We start from the raw sequence: 19,723 nt of genomic DNA on the forward strand, positions 1-19,723 counted from the left end.
AAAAGATTATTTAATCTAAGACTTATTTGCTTATTCTCAGGAAAAAAAAGATCTTTAACATGTGTTGGTCTATAAAAGCAAGATAAATTTTAAACACTTCAAGTGTAAAAGGCACTGGGAGAGAAGTGACCACAGTGACTATAAAAACAGACACTGGCATTATGGCATCCCAGCTGTAAATACTTAAATACTGGTATTTCTGTTAGGACAGCATAGTTATTTCAGATATCAACCAGCAGCTCTGTCTGCAGGTCCTGGCTCTCTCCAGGCCCACTCCAGGTCTCTGACTACCCTGCTGCCCTTCCCTGCGAGCTCTCTCCCAGGTGCGTCTAGTACCCACCCCCTACAGCCCTGGTCGCTCCCATCGCCCTATGCCTGACCCCTTCACCCCTGGAAGAGCCCAGTTTGGGAAGCAGGCCCATGTCCCTTCTACAGAAGGAGAGCAGTTATAATGAGGGCACGGTCATCATCCTCTCAGGTGGGTGGGCTGGCTGGAAAGAAATCCAAAACTGCTTCAGTTAGGAACCAGAGCCAAGACCACAGAGTTAAAGGTCCCTAAGACTCCCCTCCCTCCAAGGGAGGACCACAGTGTCAGCTCTAAAGAAGGCAAAGGAAGAAAGGGTATTTGGTCAAAAGAAGCAGCAGACCCATATGAAGGTCTACTTATACCTCCTTGAAATCTGCTGAGAGTAGATTTTAAGCATTCTCACCACAAAAAAATAAAAAAAAAAAAAACAGAGCACAAACACGAATTATGTGATCGACACATTAATTAACTTGATCTTAGCAATCATTTCATAATGCATATCAAATCATCACACTGCACTTTTAATACAGACAATTTTACTTGTCAATTATTCCTCAATAAAGGTAGGGGGAAATCCACTTATTGTTCATTATTATCAATTAAAAGTAATTTAAGGAGCACTTGGGTGGCTCCGTCGGTTGAGCAGCCGACTTTGGCTCAGGTCACGATCTTGTGGTTCATGAGTTCGAGCCCCACATGGACTGACTGATATCTGCAGAGCCTCCTTCAGATCCCCTGTTCCCCGCTCTCTCTGCCCCTGCCCTACTCATGCTCTCTCTCTCAAAAATAAATATCTGAAAAAATAATAAAAGAGGGGTGCCTAGGTGGTTCAGTCTGTTAAGCATCTGACTTCAGGTCATGATCTCATAGTCCAAGAGTTCAAGCACCACGTTGGGCTCCCTGCTGACAGAGTCTAGAGCCTGCTTCGGATTCTGTGTCTCCCTCTTTCTCTGCCCCGGCCCCACTCCCACTCTCAAAAATAAACATTAAAAAAAATTTTAATAATAAAAGTAATTTAAAAAGTATATAAATTTATGTACGAAACAAGGGTGCCTGGCTACCTCAGTCAGTAGAGCATGTGACTCTTGATCTTGGGGTCGTGAGTTTAAGCCCCATGTTGGGCATGGGAGCNTCTCTCTCCTAGAAATAAATAAAACAATAAAAAAATTAAAAAAAAAAAAAAGAAATTTAAACTTCTACTTCTAATAGTATTATACCTTATAAAATGAAAATTCCACAGAAATTACAAAAGATCACACTATAATTTGACCTACTAATTTTCTATCTTTCTGTAATAACTACCTGCAATACTGAAGAAGAGAGATCATCTGGTATTCAAGACCTATAGTTTCTTATCATATGTTAAGAGAAAAAACTATTTAAAAGCTTGTAGGGGCACCTGGGTGGCTCAGTCGGTTAAGCATCTGATTCTTGATCTCAGCTCAGATGGTTCATAAGATGGGAGAATGACGTCAGACTCTGTGCTGACAGCATGGGGCCTGCTTGGGATTCTGTCTTTCCCTCTCTATACCCCTCCTCCACCCATTCTCTCCCTCTCTCTCTTCTGCTCTCTCTCACTCAAAATAAAATCCGTTCGACTCTGGCTCAGGTCATGATCTTGTCGTGCATGGGTTCAAGGCCCTGCATCAGGCTCTGTGCTGATAGCTCAGAGCCCAGAGCCTGCTTCGGATTCTGTCTCCCTCTCTCTGCCCCTCCTCTGCTCGCACTCTGTCTCTCTCTCTAAGATAAACATTTAAAAAAATTTAGACAAACAAACAAAAAAAAAAAGGTTGTAAAAGTTGCTCACTACAGTATCTCCATTCACGGACTGCAATCATGATAATCTAGATTTCTAACACCAGCAAATTCTTTTCAGTGTCAAAAAGAATCAGGGTTCATTAGAAGTATTTTATTCAGCATCCAGTCACAGAAAAGGTAGATATGCAAAGTCAAAAGAATTGGCTTTTATGAAACTAAATTGGTGGGAAAATTGTTGAACTTCTGTGGGCCTCCATTCCCTCACCTACAAACAAAACAGCCTAAATAATTCATAAAGCTTATTTCAGCTTTTAACATTTTATTATGCCATGACTAGTTACTTGTAAGTTGATAAAACAAAAAGTTTCTTTTCACAATTCCAAAATTAGCAGGTGAAAGCAGAGTTCATTGCTAGCCTGCATGTTAAATTTCCCATGTAAGCCCATTTAGAAAACTCTAACCCATTTTTATTGAGAAGAATTTTGTTTTTTCAAGGTTATAATAAAAGCTTATTAAAAACACATTATTGGGTCTAGCAGTGATCATCTATTATTTGACAAAGCAGAATATTTTGCTTAAACAAACCTACTTACACTCCTTGCTAGTAGAAACCACTACTGCACTACTGATCTCCAACAACTCTACAGGGAAAATACTGCCTCAATGTTGGTGATGAATCTTTAAAAAAATTTTTTTTTATGTTTTTTAAATTTATTTCTAGGCGAGAGAGAGAGAGAGAGAGAGAGAGACAGCGTGAGCAGGGGAGGGTCAGAGAGAGAGGGAGTCACAGACTGAAATAGGCTCCAGGCTCTGAGCTGGCAGTCAGCACAGAGCCCGACACGGGGCTCGAACCCACGAACCGCGAGATCATGACCTAAGCGAAAGTCAGACGCTTAACCGACTAAGCCACCCAGGCGCCCCTGGTGATGAATCTTTAAACCGGCAAGGACTCACACCAAACGTATCTGCTGCACATGACTTCACTAACTACGGTAAGCGAATTATCATTCTGTTTTCTGACATAACTCAAATTTAGGTATACTCCACAGACGGGAGGTCCTAAAAAGCTTTGCACAGGTCCCCAGTCAGTCTGCAATCAAACTGAGCAGCTCTTGCCAAGCCCTGGTGGCAGGCAGGAATGTGCAGTCCCTTGGATGGTGTATCTAACATGGTGAGAGCTAGGTCGGGGATATGTGACATCTTCACACCCATAATCCCAAATCAGAGGTGGCCTATAGGGTTCAGGCACTGACATAAGACAGCTGAAGTAAGCTAGCTATTACAAGATGTTAATTAGCAAATGATTCTGTCCTCAATGTCAAAATCAAGTGGCAGTGACTACTGTGGCACATACAGACCTCACCTACAGAGCTACTATTGAACTCTAGCCAACTAGTGCCATCTGGGAGGACAGGTCATGTTGCTACATCATGATTTTATGTATCTTGAATTTTTTATGGTGAAAGACACATAACAAAGTTTGCCATCTTTATCATTTTTAAGTGTATAACTTAGTAATGTTAACTATATTCACATTATTATGCAGATCTCCAGAACTTTTTCATCTTGCAAAACTGAAGCTCTGTATCTATTAAACAACTCTCCATTTTCCTTCCCCGAGGCCCCAGCAACCACCAGGCTACTTTCTGCTTCTACAACTGTGACTACTATAGATACCTTGATTTTTAAAATGCTGGCAACTAATTAAGATTTGTACCATTCTGGCTGGTCACCCATTTATGACTCCTTATTGACCATTTATGATGTCTCAAAACACTTCAAAGTTTCAAGAATGCAAAGCTAGTCAAAACATTGTGATATTAACACCAAAGACAAGGACAAACTATAGGACTCAGATGGGCTTTTCTTGTTCTTATTTGTACTCTGAGAAAAGACTAAAGCTTTAAGATAGGCTTTACATGAATTCTTACCATGCCTGCTTGATGCAAGAACCACATGAGGTAGTCTTCCTGAATGTCCACAAGATTGGAAATCTCAGGAATGTAAAATGTATCATATTCCACATGCTTCACTTTAAGATTTACCTAATGAAGAATAGAATGAGGACAATTAAAATGCAGACACCTGGAAAATGGCTTCCCACAGACTACCTCAGTAGGACATGTGAGCCTGCAATCTACCTGCACCTCTCCCCACCAGCTCCTTTCTGTACTCACCTTATACAGCTTCTCCAAGAGCTTGAGAGCTGCTGTAACATAATTGTTAAACAGCACAGGAATTAAGAATGTCTTTCTTCCTCTCAGGAGGTACACGACTGCACCTTTATAGAGGTTTACCAGCTTCATGAAATATTTTGGGCACACCTGAGACCACCAGTTATCTTTAGAAAGAAAGAAAAGATGTATTTCAACATGTATTTGTGATCAAGTATTTATGCCTTCTGCCTACTAGCTAAAAACTGCTCCAGCTAAAAAATGAACATTAGTCTAAAATACAGTTTCCCAAAACTGACTTTAAAAAGAATTCATTAAAGCATTTCTGGAGAGCACAAGAATCCCCCTAGAGCTTTTTTTGTAAAGCTGGATCTGATTTTTGTTCTCAAAGACTCGTTCAGAAGGCCAAGCTAAAAGTTCAGTTCCAAAGATCCATGTGGACAAGATGCCAAGGCACACGTTGCAGGCAGGAGCATTCGGATATCATCATCTGCCTTCAACCCTGCCTCTACCTACATCCTGGATCGGGGATGCATAGGACCACACACCCCAGAAGCAGCAGCAGTCTGGCAGCTATGCCTTCCCATCAAGAGGCTTCATTAGTTGAAAAACTACTATTTCTGTTTCTCCCCCAAACAGTGCTTTCCTATAACCAGACAAGAAGGCTAGAACCACTGGTTTCCACATTATCAGAAATCAATTCAGCCATACTGAAATACTTAAAAGGATGAAAAGACATGATGTCTTTTAAAAATTATTTCAGCAAAAATAAAAAGGTGGGGGTAGGAGGAACACAGAAAACAAAGAGGGCCAAATATTGATAATCGTGAATTTGGGCGAATGGGTACCTACAGTGTTTTCCATGCTCTGGGATATTCTCTTAAATTTAAATTTCTTTAATTAGAATTTAAAAACAAGTGTTAAACTGAACAACTCTGATCTCTTTGTATTGTCGTACCTGGAAAAAATTAAGATTAAAAAAAAAAAAACTTAAACGTCAGGTAAAATTCCTTCAGAGATTGTGGTCTTTCTACCTCACAGTCTATTAGAACACCTGAAAAGATATGCCACAAAGGGCTTTGATCTTAAAAAAAAATAATTAAGGACTAACATATTACTAGTGCTTTCATTACGGTTTCTGTTTTTATGTCTTCTGCAAAGGTGGAAGCAATATGGAAAAGCCAGTATTCCAAGCTCAGGAACACAGGTCTCTTTACTCATGGGGAGACACACTCAAGTAACATCCTAGTCCATTTGGAACGCAGAAGTTACTGAGTTGCAATGAACACCTAAAAAAATTTACCAGGAAAAAAAAAAAGGAAAAAGCCAGGTGACACTTTCTGCACTTGATTAATAAAAGCATCTCAGGCGCTACTCCCATGAGACACTCTCCAATTCACTGAGGAACGGAAGGTTCTTATCTCAGCAAAGTGTCCGTAGCCTGCAAAAATCAGTGTGGACTCAACTGTCCTAAAAAAGAAAAACAGAACAAACATTTGGTAAGTCTCCACTAGGTAATTTTCTTCCTCTCCTCTTTTGGGGACCTGTGCATCACACCAAACTGTTCATTTCACTCCCACCCCCTAAATTAGATATAGGAGAAAGAGCAACAGATGGACACTAATTCTTGAGGCACTATTAACTACTAGCAAATGTAGGAGGTGAAAAAATAGAGTCAAGTCAATCTAACCTTGTGAATATTTAAAAATCAAGACTAGTCTGGCATGAATCATTTCAAATAACCTAAATAATGTGCATGTGGCCAGTTAGAAGATAACAGCAAAGAAAGGTTTGAATGTTAAGGATATTAAATGGCAACAAATAATTTCTCAGATTTCAGTCCACTGAGAGCCAGTGGTCACACCAATGAAATAAAAAGTATTAAAACCATCGGTATTGAGTTTATCAAATTCACCTAATACTTTGCTGGGGTTTGTATCCAGCCGCAGAATGGCCATTGCCAGGGGAATTGTCAATGTTATGTAATACTTGGAATCCTGGAGCAGGGGGAACTCAGGTAGTATTAAATAGATTCTCATGGCTTCAACATCTGGTGGAGAACTTGACAACTGAGGAATCAGGCAACTTTCAAAGCTGTTTAAGATCTGTATGAGAGAAAAGAATACTGAGAAATTCAAACATAGCTGGGATCTAGTTACTTGATGTCTAAGTTCATAGGCTATTTGAAAGACTCTCAACCCCCACTCACTCAGCATGCACAGAGAATCAACCATGAGCCAGGTACTAGTGGCGCTCAGGAAATACACCAGTGGAATGAAGAGCCAAACATCTCCACCTATGCAGACCTTACTCTGCAAGGGTATTTCCTTAGAAAGATTTAAGCTGAAAAGAAAGCTAAAGGTAGGTCAAATTCCCAAGGTGAATATTGTAGATTTAAGATTCATACAAGATTTATACCCTTTTATCTTATGCTCTTTTGTTTCTCTTGAAAATTGAATTATTGCAATACAAAAATACATTTTTAAGAATACACTCTGGGGGGGGGCCTGGGTGGCTCGGTTGGTTAAGCGTCCAACTCTGGCTCAGGTTATGATTTCACGGTTCGTGGGTTCAAGCCCCTCATCAGGCTCTGGGCTGACAGCTCAGAGCTTGAAGCCTGTTCGGATTCTGTTTGTGTGTGTGTCTCTCTCTGCCCCTCTTTCCCTGCTCACTCGTGTACACTCACTCGCTCTCAAAAATAAACAAATATTTAAAAAGAAGAAGAAGAAGAAGAAGAATACACTCCACAGGAGCGCCTGGGTGGCTCAGCTGGGTGAGTGTCAGACTTTGGTTATGATCTTGTGGTTCATGCATTCGAGGCCTACAGTGGGCTCACTGCTGTCAGCCAGTTTATGAGTTCGAGGCCTACAGTCAGCACAAAGCCCACTTCAGATCTCTGTCCCCCTCTCTCTGCCCCTTCACCATTTGTGCTCTCTCAAAAATAAACAAACATTAAAAAAAAAAAAAGAATACACTCTACAAACATAAAGAACTTACCTGCTCTAGAATCATTGAGTGCTGGGAGCTCATTAACTTCTCAAATAACACCCTTGTTGAGTTCAGGTCAATCCCAGGGATTTTGGGACTTGTTTTAAAATGTTCATCAATTCTAAACAAAAATTTTAAATGTGTGTTAATAAAAGAAAAACAAAACAAACACTCTGATAGGAATTAGGGAAGTAGGGAAACATAACAGTCTGTCTATATCGATCATATTTAAATTTGACCCAGCAGACAAGCTGCATAAGAGTATTACTTTTAAGGAAGCCCAACAGAATCAAGCTCTGGAACCCCTTTTTCAAGATAATCTTGAAAGTTTGAGTGGTTTTTCCTTCAACCTTCAATTCAAAGTATAAGCAAAGATCATCATTTCGATTTGACACTATCTTGAAATTTTTAAGCAGAGTGTTAGTCCCTGATTTACTCTTGTGCATGTGCCTTTCTCTGTAATTACGGAACACAGAAGTAGATGAAGAGACACTGTGCTAGATGCAAAAACGGCCCCTGTACAAACTGGCCCACTCATCAACAAATGGCAGACAGAACAAACCTCCTTGTTTAAAGCTTTTCTTAATAGTGTTTTTACAAAAATCAGATCTACAACAATACTAAGTTAACGTCTTAGTGTTTTACACAAGGGATACAATTACATACACCAGAGGACAATTACATAGACCTGAGGACTAATTTCACTGATACTGTTTTTAACTTCCTACCAACTAATCATTTTTTTCTAATCTTAAAGTCATAGCCTTTTAGAGACTTAGGAGATCACTTTTAAATTCCCACTCTTGAATATATCACACCTATTAATTATAAAATAACTATTTGCAAAATAGACTTCTGTTGATGAGTAATGGACACATCCAATAGTTTTAACACCATCTGACAGCAATTGTGTAACTTATAAAAACTTAGGTAGAGTTTCTAACATTAAAAGAAAAAGCAAAATTATATGCACTGAAACCTAAATGGTCAAATCAAGAGATGCCTGGGCTTTGTTTGTTGGGTCTTTTGGTGTTATTGCTCTCAAAATAAATCGACCCCCAACACAGAAATTAATTCTGGTATCCTATATATAATCTTCTATATACTTAGAGGTACTTTCTGTCATGCTATTAAGAAAAAATGAAATGTTTTATCTAAACTTATTTATAGTTTATAAAAGTAGTCTTTAATCGGTTTCCCGTGAGGCATTGTGCATAAGCTATATAAGCAGAAATCCTAAAATAGCACAGTTGTCAGTTTAAAAAAATAAAGGCCTTACCCACATCTCTACAGAATTCATTATCCTAAGGATGAATAACCTAACAAGTCTGGCCAAGAGCCATTCCCAACCTTCACAAAAGCTGTCCTTCTAGAACAAGGTTTCTCAACCTTGGTGCTATTGACTTTTGAGATCAAATAATTCTTTGTTGGGTGGACGGGATTGTGAGGTGCAAAGCAGCATCCTTGGTCTTTGCCCACTAGATGCCAGTAGTATACCTTCCCCCACTCTAACAACCAAAAAATGTCACCAGACATTGCCAAAAGTCCTCTTAGAAGATAAATCAGCTTGGTGAAAAACCACTGTTGTAAAAGACTAACATCAGCACAATCCAGAATATTTTTCCCTGAAGGAAAAGGCTAAATATTAAAGCTGAAATAAACTGGATGAGCTCATTCCAGCTGCCCTAATGATACAAATAAATGACTTGGCAATCTCTAGCTGTAACAGAAGAAAGCTTCTGAGGTCACCTCTTGCAACTCAGTTAGGGACATAATTTTTTGGTTGGGGAGGGAGTGGGGTTCACACAGAGAAATGAATTCTAAGTTCTTCTTGGTATTTCATTTGCCTGGTCACTGGCAAAAAAGGACTGAGAGATGGTCAGGAATTGGGGTCACCAAAGATCAAAACCCGTGACAAAACCCTTCTGCTGCATGAGGTTCTTCACGGGAACATCGCAGAAAGGATTAAGGCCAAGCAAAGAAACACTATTTACTACCTGGAAATTCAGCCCAAATGTGATCTCCTGGTGAACCAGGCCAGACCTCAGTCCAAGGAGCTCCTGAAGCTTCCTTGGAACATCCCCCTAAGCTCACTTTTTTTGAGAAAAGAAAAATCTATGGGAAAGCAAACCAGTGAAACCAAGGAGATTATTTAAAGAATTAAGAATGTAAGAACAAATACAGTGCACATGTGGGGGGGGGGGTAACATTTTTAAAACACCTGAGAAATCTTACTATTGATTACACTAACTCTTTCTGAGATAGTCTCTGTCTATGCTAATCTGCTGCTTTGCCAACCAAGCATGAATCAGCATTGCCCTTCGCAATACCCTCTCATTCATCATTATTAGGCATTCCAATTTTTGCACCAATCATCAGCTTATCCACTAAATTAAGGCCAACTACTGTCAAAGAGAACAGAAGTCTTTCACAGCCTTTGCTGAGTAAGTATTTGCATCATATGTGGGTATTTTTTTAAGATTCTAAATCACTTACTTTTTTTCAAGAAAACTTCCATTCCAACAGGCTGCAGAAGATAATATCTGAACAACACCACTGCTCAGAAAGAAAAAGGTAGGCAAGACTTTAGTAATTACAAATAAACGGTTGGTTACTCAAGCCTCAATAATAGATTAGTCATCTATTCCAGGGTTTCATTAATAGCAGCTCTTTCTTACCCAGATGAAGCCTTGGAAAACGTACATCTGCTGTAGAGAAACATTGTGTCACATCTCAAAATAGACAAGTACTTAAGTTTTCCATAAGTCATGTTAAAATCAAAAGTACCAAAGCTACTGAAAGAACAACTCTTGCACCTGACAATGATCGTGAACAACCTTCTGCCATCAACTAAGATATTCCCCAACTCATCTCCCAACACAAACAAAATACAATCAAAAAGGAGAAGCCGAGCTGTTATCTCTCAAACACAAAAATTGTCTTTGCAAATTAATAAGTGAAGAACCACTCCCTTCTATTCTCTTATCTGAGAAAGAAACTGAAAATAAGTGAAGTGTTTATTCCTATTACCTAGATAACAGAGGCTCTAGGAAAATAGCTAGTTTCTGAGGACTCAGAATGAAACTGCGTGTGAAGTCTTGGACCCTCATCTAGTATATGGAAAAGGGAAGGAATACAACAAATACGTGGTTAAGGAGAGGGTTACAATAACTTCGAGGTCAAGAAAGGTCTTTGAGATCATTTCTTCCAATCCCTCATTTTATAAATGAGAGAACTGGGAACTAGTAAACTGCCAAGGCCCCAGGAAAGCAAAACCCACTCAGCCCCTCCTATGATGAGTCTGGTCCCCTTCCCTCACCCTCACATCCTTCCAGACTGAATTCCTCCTCAGACCCACCTACAGTTAGAGAAATTCTGAGGAGCGCCATGGCTGCTTGAGGGCATTCCCAATGATCCCCAGTGTACCCCAAAGTTTAGAGCCCTGATCATTTGTCCTACTATACTCTATGTCATAAAGAAGGTGTATTATACACATTTCAGTGTACACTGAAGTACACAGAGCATAATTCATTCATTCCCAAATATTAGACTCCAGAAAAATGAAAATACTAAATCAATGAAAATGTATAAAAATGTGCACCAGAAAAATTTCTCCTTTAAAATAAACTTAACAAAAGGCCTCAATCCTTTTTACTTTCTCAATTTGACATTAAATTACCATCACTAATCATTTTGAATGTAAAAATGCTAGAAATTATTGAGATTAGGTAAAATAATATCTGTCTTACTTTTGGAATGCTTTGGGATATGCATATGAAGAAACTCTTGAGGTTCAACAACCATAACACTGAGCTTTTTTAGCATAAAGGCCAACTCATGCTTTTATCAGTCAGGATTTTTAAGATCTGAATAAGGTAAGGTTAAGGGACACACTCTCTGAGAGAACGGGGGCAAAAACTATTATGTTATCTGGGGCTAAGGGCACCAAATCCTCAAGAAATCTGTGCCAAAAAAAAAAAAAAATTCCCTAAAATGTAAAACTCCATTTACATTCATAACCTCAATATGGAAATATGGAAAATTACTGAGCTAGAAGATTCCATACTCTGGAAAAATGAAAATGAAAACAAGCAGCCACATACTTGATTGTATTTGCATTGTTGTGTTCTGAGAGTTTTTGTCTCCAAACTGCTATGGTTTCATCATTTATTAGACTGGTGTAATGTGCCTGGTTCATTGTCCTGAAGTCAACAGCAGGGGAAGAATTCTGGAGGATTAAATATAACAGCAAAAAAAGAGAAATTATGTAGGTTGGATCCTTTCTCTTTTTCCTGATATATTCTCAGTCTTGTGTTTCACAGGAGCTGGGGTGCACTGCCCACACCCCCCTCTACACTCCCTCAGCTGCTGATAGTGTAAGCTCCTGATAGCTCCTGGCTAGGCTACACTCCGAGAATTGCCCTTGGCCATTGCTTCATCCCTCTAACATCCAGGGGCAGGCAGAGGCATAGTATAAAGGCTAGCCTCCACTCAGGATTGGCTGAAGAGCCATCCCTGACTTCAGAGCTCCCAAGGAGACTAGCTTAGTCCTCTGTTACACCCATCTGCAGTCTCTCCCTCTGCCCAGTGCTGCCTGCCTCATCCCTAAATAGATGCCCTCCTACCACACTCCCCTGAAAAACTTTCTCAACATAAATCTCAGTCTCACAGCCTGCTTCCCAAAGAAACAAACCCAATATGGCTTTTCCACACTTCTTTCCTCTCTGATTTAATTCACTGTAACATTAAGGCTTTTAAGGTATTAGTCATTTGCCATAAGTTGTCACACAACTCCAACAAAATGTATTATTAAAAAGTTCAGTTATGGGACGCCTGGGTGGCTCAGTTGGTTAAGCATCCACCTTTGTGTCAGGTCATGATCTCACGACTCATGAGATTGAGCCCCGTGCTGTGCTCTGTGCTGACAGCCCAGAGCCTGGAGCCTGCTTTGAACTCTGTGTCTCCCTCTCCCCTCTGCTCTGAATCATTTTAACATCAAGGCTTTTAAGGTATTAATCATTTGCCATAACAAGTCACACAACTCCGACAAAATGTATTATTAAAAAGTTCAGCTATAATCTATATTACAAATAATCTATGAAAACATAATGCCTCTTAATTTCTTGTTCCAAGTATATTGTTATACATTTATAAGAAAGGTGCCAAAAAGGAGATGTCAATAATGGCCTAGACAATTCCAAATTCTGCACGGCCTTATGCATCCTTTACTCCATGAGATTTAAAAAAATATAAGCACTTTTATTTTCTAAAATTTATCTTATTCAACTGATATTCCCCATACCCTATTCTTAATCTAGAACTAAGAAAAAGTGGCAAGTGCTTTATGCCCTCCATAGCCATCACTAAAAAGAGAGAAAATGCTATATTAAACCATTCATCCATCAATTCATAACATGATTGTTTTGTCGTCCTTTGTACCTACATATGAAAATACAACTTCCATAGTAAATTTCCTTGGTTAGCCTCATAGTTGCAAGATACCATATAATAAAGGGAAAGGACAAAGGCATGCAACAAATCAGAGATGTTTGCCAATGTTTTCAATCACCCAGGTCTTGATAATTATTTTACTAAAATGACCACAGACATCTAAGAGAGAACAAAAGTCATCTTGAACAACACAGAGAAAAATCATAAGACAAAGTGGACACTTGAACACACATACCCAAGATTGCCTCTTCACACTAGTCTTAAAACCACTGTTGTTATCTAAAGTTTAATTACTTTCCTCATTCATAGGGGAGCTGAACACAGACTCTAACATATACTTCAATAAAATATTCACGTGGAACTATTTTCTCATTCTTTATTGCATGTCCAATAAACTACAGGTGCCTTGAATGAAGTATAATCTCAGAATCACTTAAAGACTCAAGAAAAGGGTATGAATTTTCTGTGCCCTCTAATTATATGCAGGCCAAAAAGGAAAAAAAAATTGATCTAGGTCAACTTTTCTCAACTTTGGATCATGAGAGCTTTCAAAATCTTAATGGCCAAATCATACTCTAGACCAATTAAATCAGATTCTCTAGAGGGACCATTTTTTAAAAGGCCCCTAGGTGATTTCAATGGGCAACCAATATTGAGGATAACTGTTGGGAAAGAGAGAATTATGTCACCTACAAGTGTGCACACGCACCCCTAATGTCCCAACTACATTTCCTCTTCAATCTTACCCAGTGACTAACATGAAAGGAAAAGGAGGGGCTATGGTTTGCACTCATTTATTTCCAAGATGTGGAATCAAAGGTAGCAAAACAGTATCTATTTGCAACTCCTCCTCTTCTTCCACCTCACACCTGGCATTCATTGAATAAGCTGTGTTTATAGAAATGAAGGCTGTCACTACACAGAGGCTTTCTTCTAGGTCTTCAAGTTATTCTTCAAGTATGATGGTAACAGGTAAACACATGATTTGATCAGTCTCTGTATCTAAACAAACATCTATGCTCAATGGCTCAATAAAAGTGCACAGGTTTCAATTTTAAAAAGAAAGAGCAACACCTTCCTAAATAGCCTATTTTTAGTTTCTTTTCCCTTTGTTATCTTATATTTTTAATGCTTACCACTCTGACCAGTGATTTAACCTTTAAGCTGCCCTATTTCATTACATTATTTTAGATCCTTTTCATCAGTATTTTGTTTTCCAGTCCCAACGGCGTTAACTACAATAAATTTTAAATCCAACTACTTAGATCAGGTACCATATTTATAAAAGTAGAAAAACTAAGTTTTATGTTAACTTTCACAGGAAAATTAAAGTTGGACAATATTATTCAAGTCAATTTCTTAGGGAAATCAATACTTCAAACTCTAATACTTAAGGACAAAAAGTTATTATCCTGAAGAGATTCAGTTGCTTTTCATATTTCACTTCACTGGCATTTTGAAGACACAAAAAAATCATCTCAGTTTTCCAAGATTTCTCTGTAAAGCACTAAAGCTAGGCCTAAAATAGGTCTAACACAGCAGTTCCAAATCACCCCAGATGGTAGCACTAAACAGAACCTTCTCCAGGCTCCTGACCTGGAAAATATCTAATTGTCCATTTACACTGTCCAACCTGCAGCCGCAGGCTCCAGCATAACCTCTTCTACCACATCATAGAATTATACTAACTAGAAGGCAAGAATATTGTGTATTTAAAGATGGCATGGTGTCAGATGAATGGAGAAAATTTCCAGGACTCAAAGGGCCCCTTGTTGCCACAGCTCCTCTTTTCCTCCAAACCAATTGTGATTCCTTTATCATCATGAATAACCCTTCCCTGCTCCTCCATGAGAGGATAAGGATCAATGCATGATATATGGTTGGTCCTCTCTCTACATGCTTCTTGAATAAAAGCAGGTGGGCAAGGAAGAAGAGAGGAGAGAAAGCACAAAAACAAGGAAGGGAGTGGAGAGCAGAAAACAAATCTGTGCCCCTGGTTTCAGAATGATTTCCCTTGTCCAGGAAGAGGGGAATGAATTAAAAGCTCTGTCACAGATACTGGCCCACATTCTCCACTACCTTCAACCCTGAAAAGATACTGGAACATCATTCTTCCTTACTTACTCACTACAGCGACACTGGAGACAATCTGAAATTTTAGTATGGTGCTATGAGCAAATGATAAATAAGAAAGGATATCCGAATACCATGTCATCTTTTTTATATTTTGCATATACTCAATCACATCAAACAAACCCACTAAATTTTCAAATACCTAGCATTTGTTGCTACTTAATGGGGAAAAAATGGGAAGTCAAATAATGCCAAAGTAAGTATAAACTCTCTAGGCTTCCTTAAATATCTTTTGGAATACAGACATAAACAAATAACTTTAAATTATAAACTAGAACCCTACAATTAAAATACCAGGAAAGTCATTGGCACTTCACGGGAGCAAAATGGAGAGAACATCTTCAAGGTCTAGTTGGCTTACCTTAGTAAGATAAAATTGGTAGAAACAAAGAGTAACACTGCTCTCATATAATTGTTTATTAAAATACTGGTTCACCATTGTTCCACCCCCAAAAAACTGTCAAAAGAAATTTTACCTCATATTTGGAGCAAAGTACGAAAGTCTGGTCTCCTCCAGAGAAGATCTGCTTAACAATATGATATTTAAAGCGATCTGTCAAAAAAAATTTTCAAAAGCATATTTTTCAATAATTAAGCTACTTCCTTGATCCCCTTTTCTAATATTCCAAAATATGTTTCAGACTAGTTTCCTATCCATTTTATTTGTATCAGAGAAGAAACCTTCTCTCCTGGCTCTCTGCCCAAAACTGTTTCTACTTCGATTAAAAATAAATGTATAAAACAGTATCCCCCACTCCAACCCTACCTCCACCCCCACCCTAACCATCAGCTAATCCTGACCTCGTTTCTATTTTTCATTATAATCTTCCATGGCACTGACCTGAAATTTAAAAATGTCACCACTATCAATGGTAACATGCCTAAGAAATAATTCAACATCCAAGTGTGGTGGTCTCTAGCCCCTTCAGGAAGAAGCTTGTCATATAAGGACCTCCATTTCCTACACCCTGCTTTATCTCCTATCACACCATATCTATCCACAGGGACCCTCCAATATCACCACATTGCTTTCATTGCTAACAGACCACACTATTCCCTACCTCCACATCTTTTCCTCCACCACCCCCCATGCACACTGTACTCTCCACGATGGTGCCTCCTATAGCACAGTTGTAAGAGTGCTCCTGGAATTGTGCGATTCCGTGGTACTCACCACTGCCCACTCCCTCACAGTCCTCTACCTGGCTAACTCCAAATCATCCTTTAAGACACAGCTCAAACTTCCTCTAACCGGAATACTCCTTGATGCCTTCCTCTGTGCTCCCACATTACCATGAAGGTTCCTAAAACCACAGCATGTACATAATGAATTGAAATTTACCTACTTACGTTATAAAATCATCTTGGCAAACATCCAAACACAAAGCTATGATCATATAAATTAGGTCGTAATGAAACTTCAAGAATTTGTGATTTCAAATTAACCAATACAATACCGGAGCTTTTAAAATTAGTATATTTCTTAAATACATGCATTCCTAGCATGACTACAATGCCTTAGGATAAAAGAAATTCTCAAATCACAGAGAAGAGGACAATTAGCCATTCTTTCACTGTAGGGAACATCATCAAAACCAAATCTTGTTTATCTTATATTTTAAGTTCCATCTGAGTAAGTTTCAGATACTCATATATTCATTCTATAAATCTTTACTGACTGAGAAGTCCATCCAAGCCTTGTGCTGTATGCCAAATTTACAAAGAGGAAAAGACTCAGTCCTTGCACTTTAGTTTCTTATAAACCAGCAGGAAACTTACGGTTATTATTGTTTAAAAAGAAAATCCTAATCAGGGCACCTGGGTGGTTCAATCAGTTAAGCATCCAACTCTTGATTTCAGCTCAGGTCATGATCTCACGGTTTGGAAGATTGACCCCCCGCATTGGGCTCTGTGCTGAGAGCATGCAGCTTGCTTGGGATTCTCTCTTTCTCCCTCTCTCTCCGCCCTTCCCCTGCTTGTTCTCTCTCAAAATAAATAATAAACATTTTTTTAAAATCCTAATCAAGCCATAAATCACTTTATAGTCTTCAAAATCAAAGCTATTATTAAATCACACTTCTTTTTAATGGCTCTCCAGCTTCATGTCAGCCCGTGGATTTATTATTTCAAGTCACTCATATTGAGTGACTGCCCTATCTGGATTTCCAATGAAATGGACATTATGCTATTTAACTATTTTTTAAGGGAAGAAAAAAATGACATAAGAAGAAATCATGTCAAGTTATGATCAGAATAGCAAAAGCAAAGGGAAAGTATCACAGCACAAGCATAAAGAGCATAGGCTTTAGAATGAGGCAGACCTGGGTTTAATTCCTGCCCCCAGAATCTATGTAATCTTGGGCAAGTTACTTAACCTCCTTAAGACTCAGTTTCCTCAAAAAGAAAAAAAAAGAAAAAAGACTCAGTTTCCTCATCTCCAACATAAGAATAGTAACCACTAATTATCAAGCTTGTTTCTGGTGCTTAGCATAAGTAATGGAGCTTGGTTAAGCATTCAATAAACATTAACTTTCATTATCAGCAATGATAATAAATAAAATTTATACACCACTACCAAGGTCCTTAGAGCCAAAGTAACAATTTTTGCTTGATCTCAATTGAGATCTCTAGGATCTTAATCATAAGGCCTCATGCATAGTAACTACTCAAATATTTGTTGATCAATGTTAAAAGAAAAAAATCTCATATTTATTTCCTCCAAAAAACTTCAAGATAAAAAACAGATATGTGTTCTATAAAATGTTTTTATCACTTAAAATACCATTAAATTCCAATGAAAATCACTCTTACCAGCTCTGGCTGAAAGCTGGCCACTATGGGCAGCCCAGTAACCTTTCACAGGGGATGGGCACTTAACGTTACAAGTGTGTCCTGTTCCCAATTGACCTCTTGCTCCACAACCGAATGCATAGATGAGTCCAGAAGAAGGCACGAAGGCTAGAGTGTGTTGTCTGGGGAAAAATAATTTAAAATAACTTACCAGCATAGTTTCTACTGATAGAATGTACACTCTGACTCTTTTAACCACCACATATGAGCACAGCAATCCCTAGGGATGCCCCTAAGAAATCCTATCCCACGTTAACATGTGACTGTTTGCAAACAACAGCTGGCTCTCCATAATGCTATTCTCTGAGACACTAGGCAACAGGGAGGATGGCAAGACTTAGAAAAGGCTGCATGGCCTGCTGCATTTGGCCTTTGGGATGACAGGGGAAAAAGCAAGGTGGACCAGACAAAATTTCCAAGAAGTTCTTTAAAGTTTCCTTTCTTCATGTCTTCCCCCTCCATCCTGCCAGTCTTTATCCCAGAAAAAACTGAATGTCCCCATGTTGATCCACTCAACTAAAACTCGTCCTTATCACACACTGCTCAGATCAGACTCTCTCCAAACTTTGACCATACCTGTCCATGCAGTTAATATCTCTTAAAATACTGGTGGTTAGCTCTAACCACATGCTTGGTCATGACAAGGATGAAATCCATTTCTGGGTCTTAACAGACACTGGGAAGCTCTGAGGAGCACTCACCGGCCACAAGCAATCTGCGTTACTTCACTGCCCATCAGCTCCAAAACTCTTCTTGGATTAACCTCATCATTCATGGAATCATGTCCAAGTTGCCCACAGGAACCAGCACCAAAGGTAAACACACCTCCACTCTAACAAGGGACAAGCACCACACGACTGCACTGTATCTCTGAGTTTGAGTACATTTCTCTAAAAATCTCTATATACCAGATTCATATCACAGCAGTCTGTACAAGAACACTACACTCACGTGATCCTTCGCCCAAATCACATCTTTGGAATGTTCATTAAATTTAAAAAATAATAATAAAGGAAATTAAGACTACATCTTTATGGAGCAAGGACAGCACTGCTCAAGGGAACAGGTGTCATCTATTAATTTTGAAAATTGTTTAGAAGTACAATGATGTATTAGGAAGCAAAACAAAATTAGGAGAAACAGAGGTAGGTGAAATGACATGATTTTGCACAATCATTTGTACATAAGAAATTAAATGCTCCACAAACTCCTTGATGCTACTTTTTAACAGCTATACTTGAATAAATGCTAAGGCATTTTATTCAAGTAAATCTGTAACAGTATTTGTTCAACATAAAAACACACTTTCATTCTCTCTAGATGCAACTGTTTTAGAAGAAATAGGTTGATAATTTTAAAACATTAAGTACATTGCTCTTCCATTTTCACATATTTAAATTGTTTTACAAGAACAGAAAATGTTGTTATATACTATATTTTAAGATTATTTACATTGAACTATTTTTAAATGCCATCACTATGCTAAAAGATGCTATCAAAAATAATCAAGTAATAATAATCATCTGTGTCATATCCAGCACCAAAGCATCTCAGAACAAACCAGAACACTCTGAGTCCCTTACTTTTGTGAGGACTGCTGTGTGTTCTTCTCCGCAACTAATATAGACGACTTTTTGGGTTCGTAAGAGTTTCACGTGGCAAGGAGACTCTCGATCTAAAATAAGAGAAAAATCAGAATGTCACTACCATTTTGTCTTTGAGATGAAATATACATAGCTATCTTGGCATGAATTTTGGGTCCCCCTGGATTCCTGACTCACATAGTCCCCTTTCTGCCTAGACTTCCACTGGTGTGTCTAGCAGACAACTCATTTTTTTTAAATTTATTTATTTTTGAGGGGGTATGGGGCAGAGAGAGAGGGAGAGAGAATCCCAAATAGGCTCTGCACTACCAGCACAAAGCCCAATGTGGGACTTGATCTCAAGAACCATGAAATCATGATCTGAGCTGAAATCAAGAGTCAGATACTTAACTGACTGAGCCACCCAGGCATCCCAGAGTCTCATTTTTAATACATCTAACACCTAACTCATGGTTTCA

General features: G+C 38.7%; 1 protein-coding gene across 2 annotated transcripts in view; it reads right to left on the minus strand.

Annotated features, from left to right (window-relative positions):
* HERC3 (HECT and RLD domain containing E3 ubiquitin protein ligase 3) overlaps positions 1–19,723 on the minus strand; it is a 108,352-nt gene that overhangs the window by 33,334 nt on the left and 55,295 nt on the right. The window contains exons 6-15 of one of the 2 annotated variants that reach the window (XM_077765116.1): positions 19,245–19,336; positions 18,363–18,493; positions 17,623–17,783; positions 15,288–15,364; positions 11,331–11,455; positions 9,724–9,783; positions 7,237–7,348; positions 6,155–6,344; positions 4,243–4,406; positions 3,997–4,110 (exon numbers count right to left, since the gene is read on the minus strand). In XM_077765116.1, the coding sequence (XP_077621242.1) occupies positions 3,997–4,110; positions 4,243–4,406; positions 6,155–6,344; positions 7,237–7,348; positions 9,724–9,783; positions 11,331–11,455; positions 15,288–15,364; positions 17,623–17,783; positions 18,363–18,493; positions 19,245–19,336 (1,226 nt within the window). Of the gene's footprint in view, positions 1–3,996; positions 4,111–4,242; positions 4,407–6,154; positions 6,345–7,236; positions 7,349–9,723; positions 9,784–11,330; positions 11,456–15,287; positions 15,365–17,584; positions 17,784–18,362; positions 18,494–19,244; positions 19,337–19,723 lie in introns of those variants that run through there. The other variant, XM_077765117.1, reaches the window with a different exon arrangement.

This window comes from Crocuta crocuta, unplaced genomic scaffold (genome assembly GCF_008692635.1).
Source record: "Crocuta crocuta isolate KB4526 unplaced genomic scaffold, BGI_CrCroc_1.0 scaffold134, whole genome shotgun sequence".
Classification (NCBI taxonomy): Eukaryota; Metazoa; Chordata; class Mammalia; order Carnivora; family Hyaenidae; genus Crocuta; species Crocuta crocuta.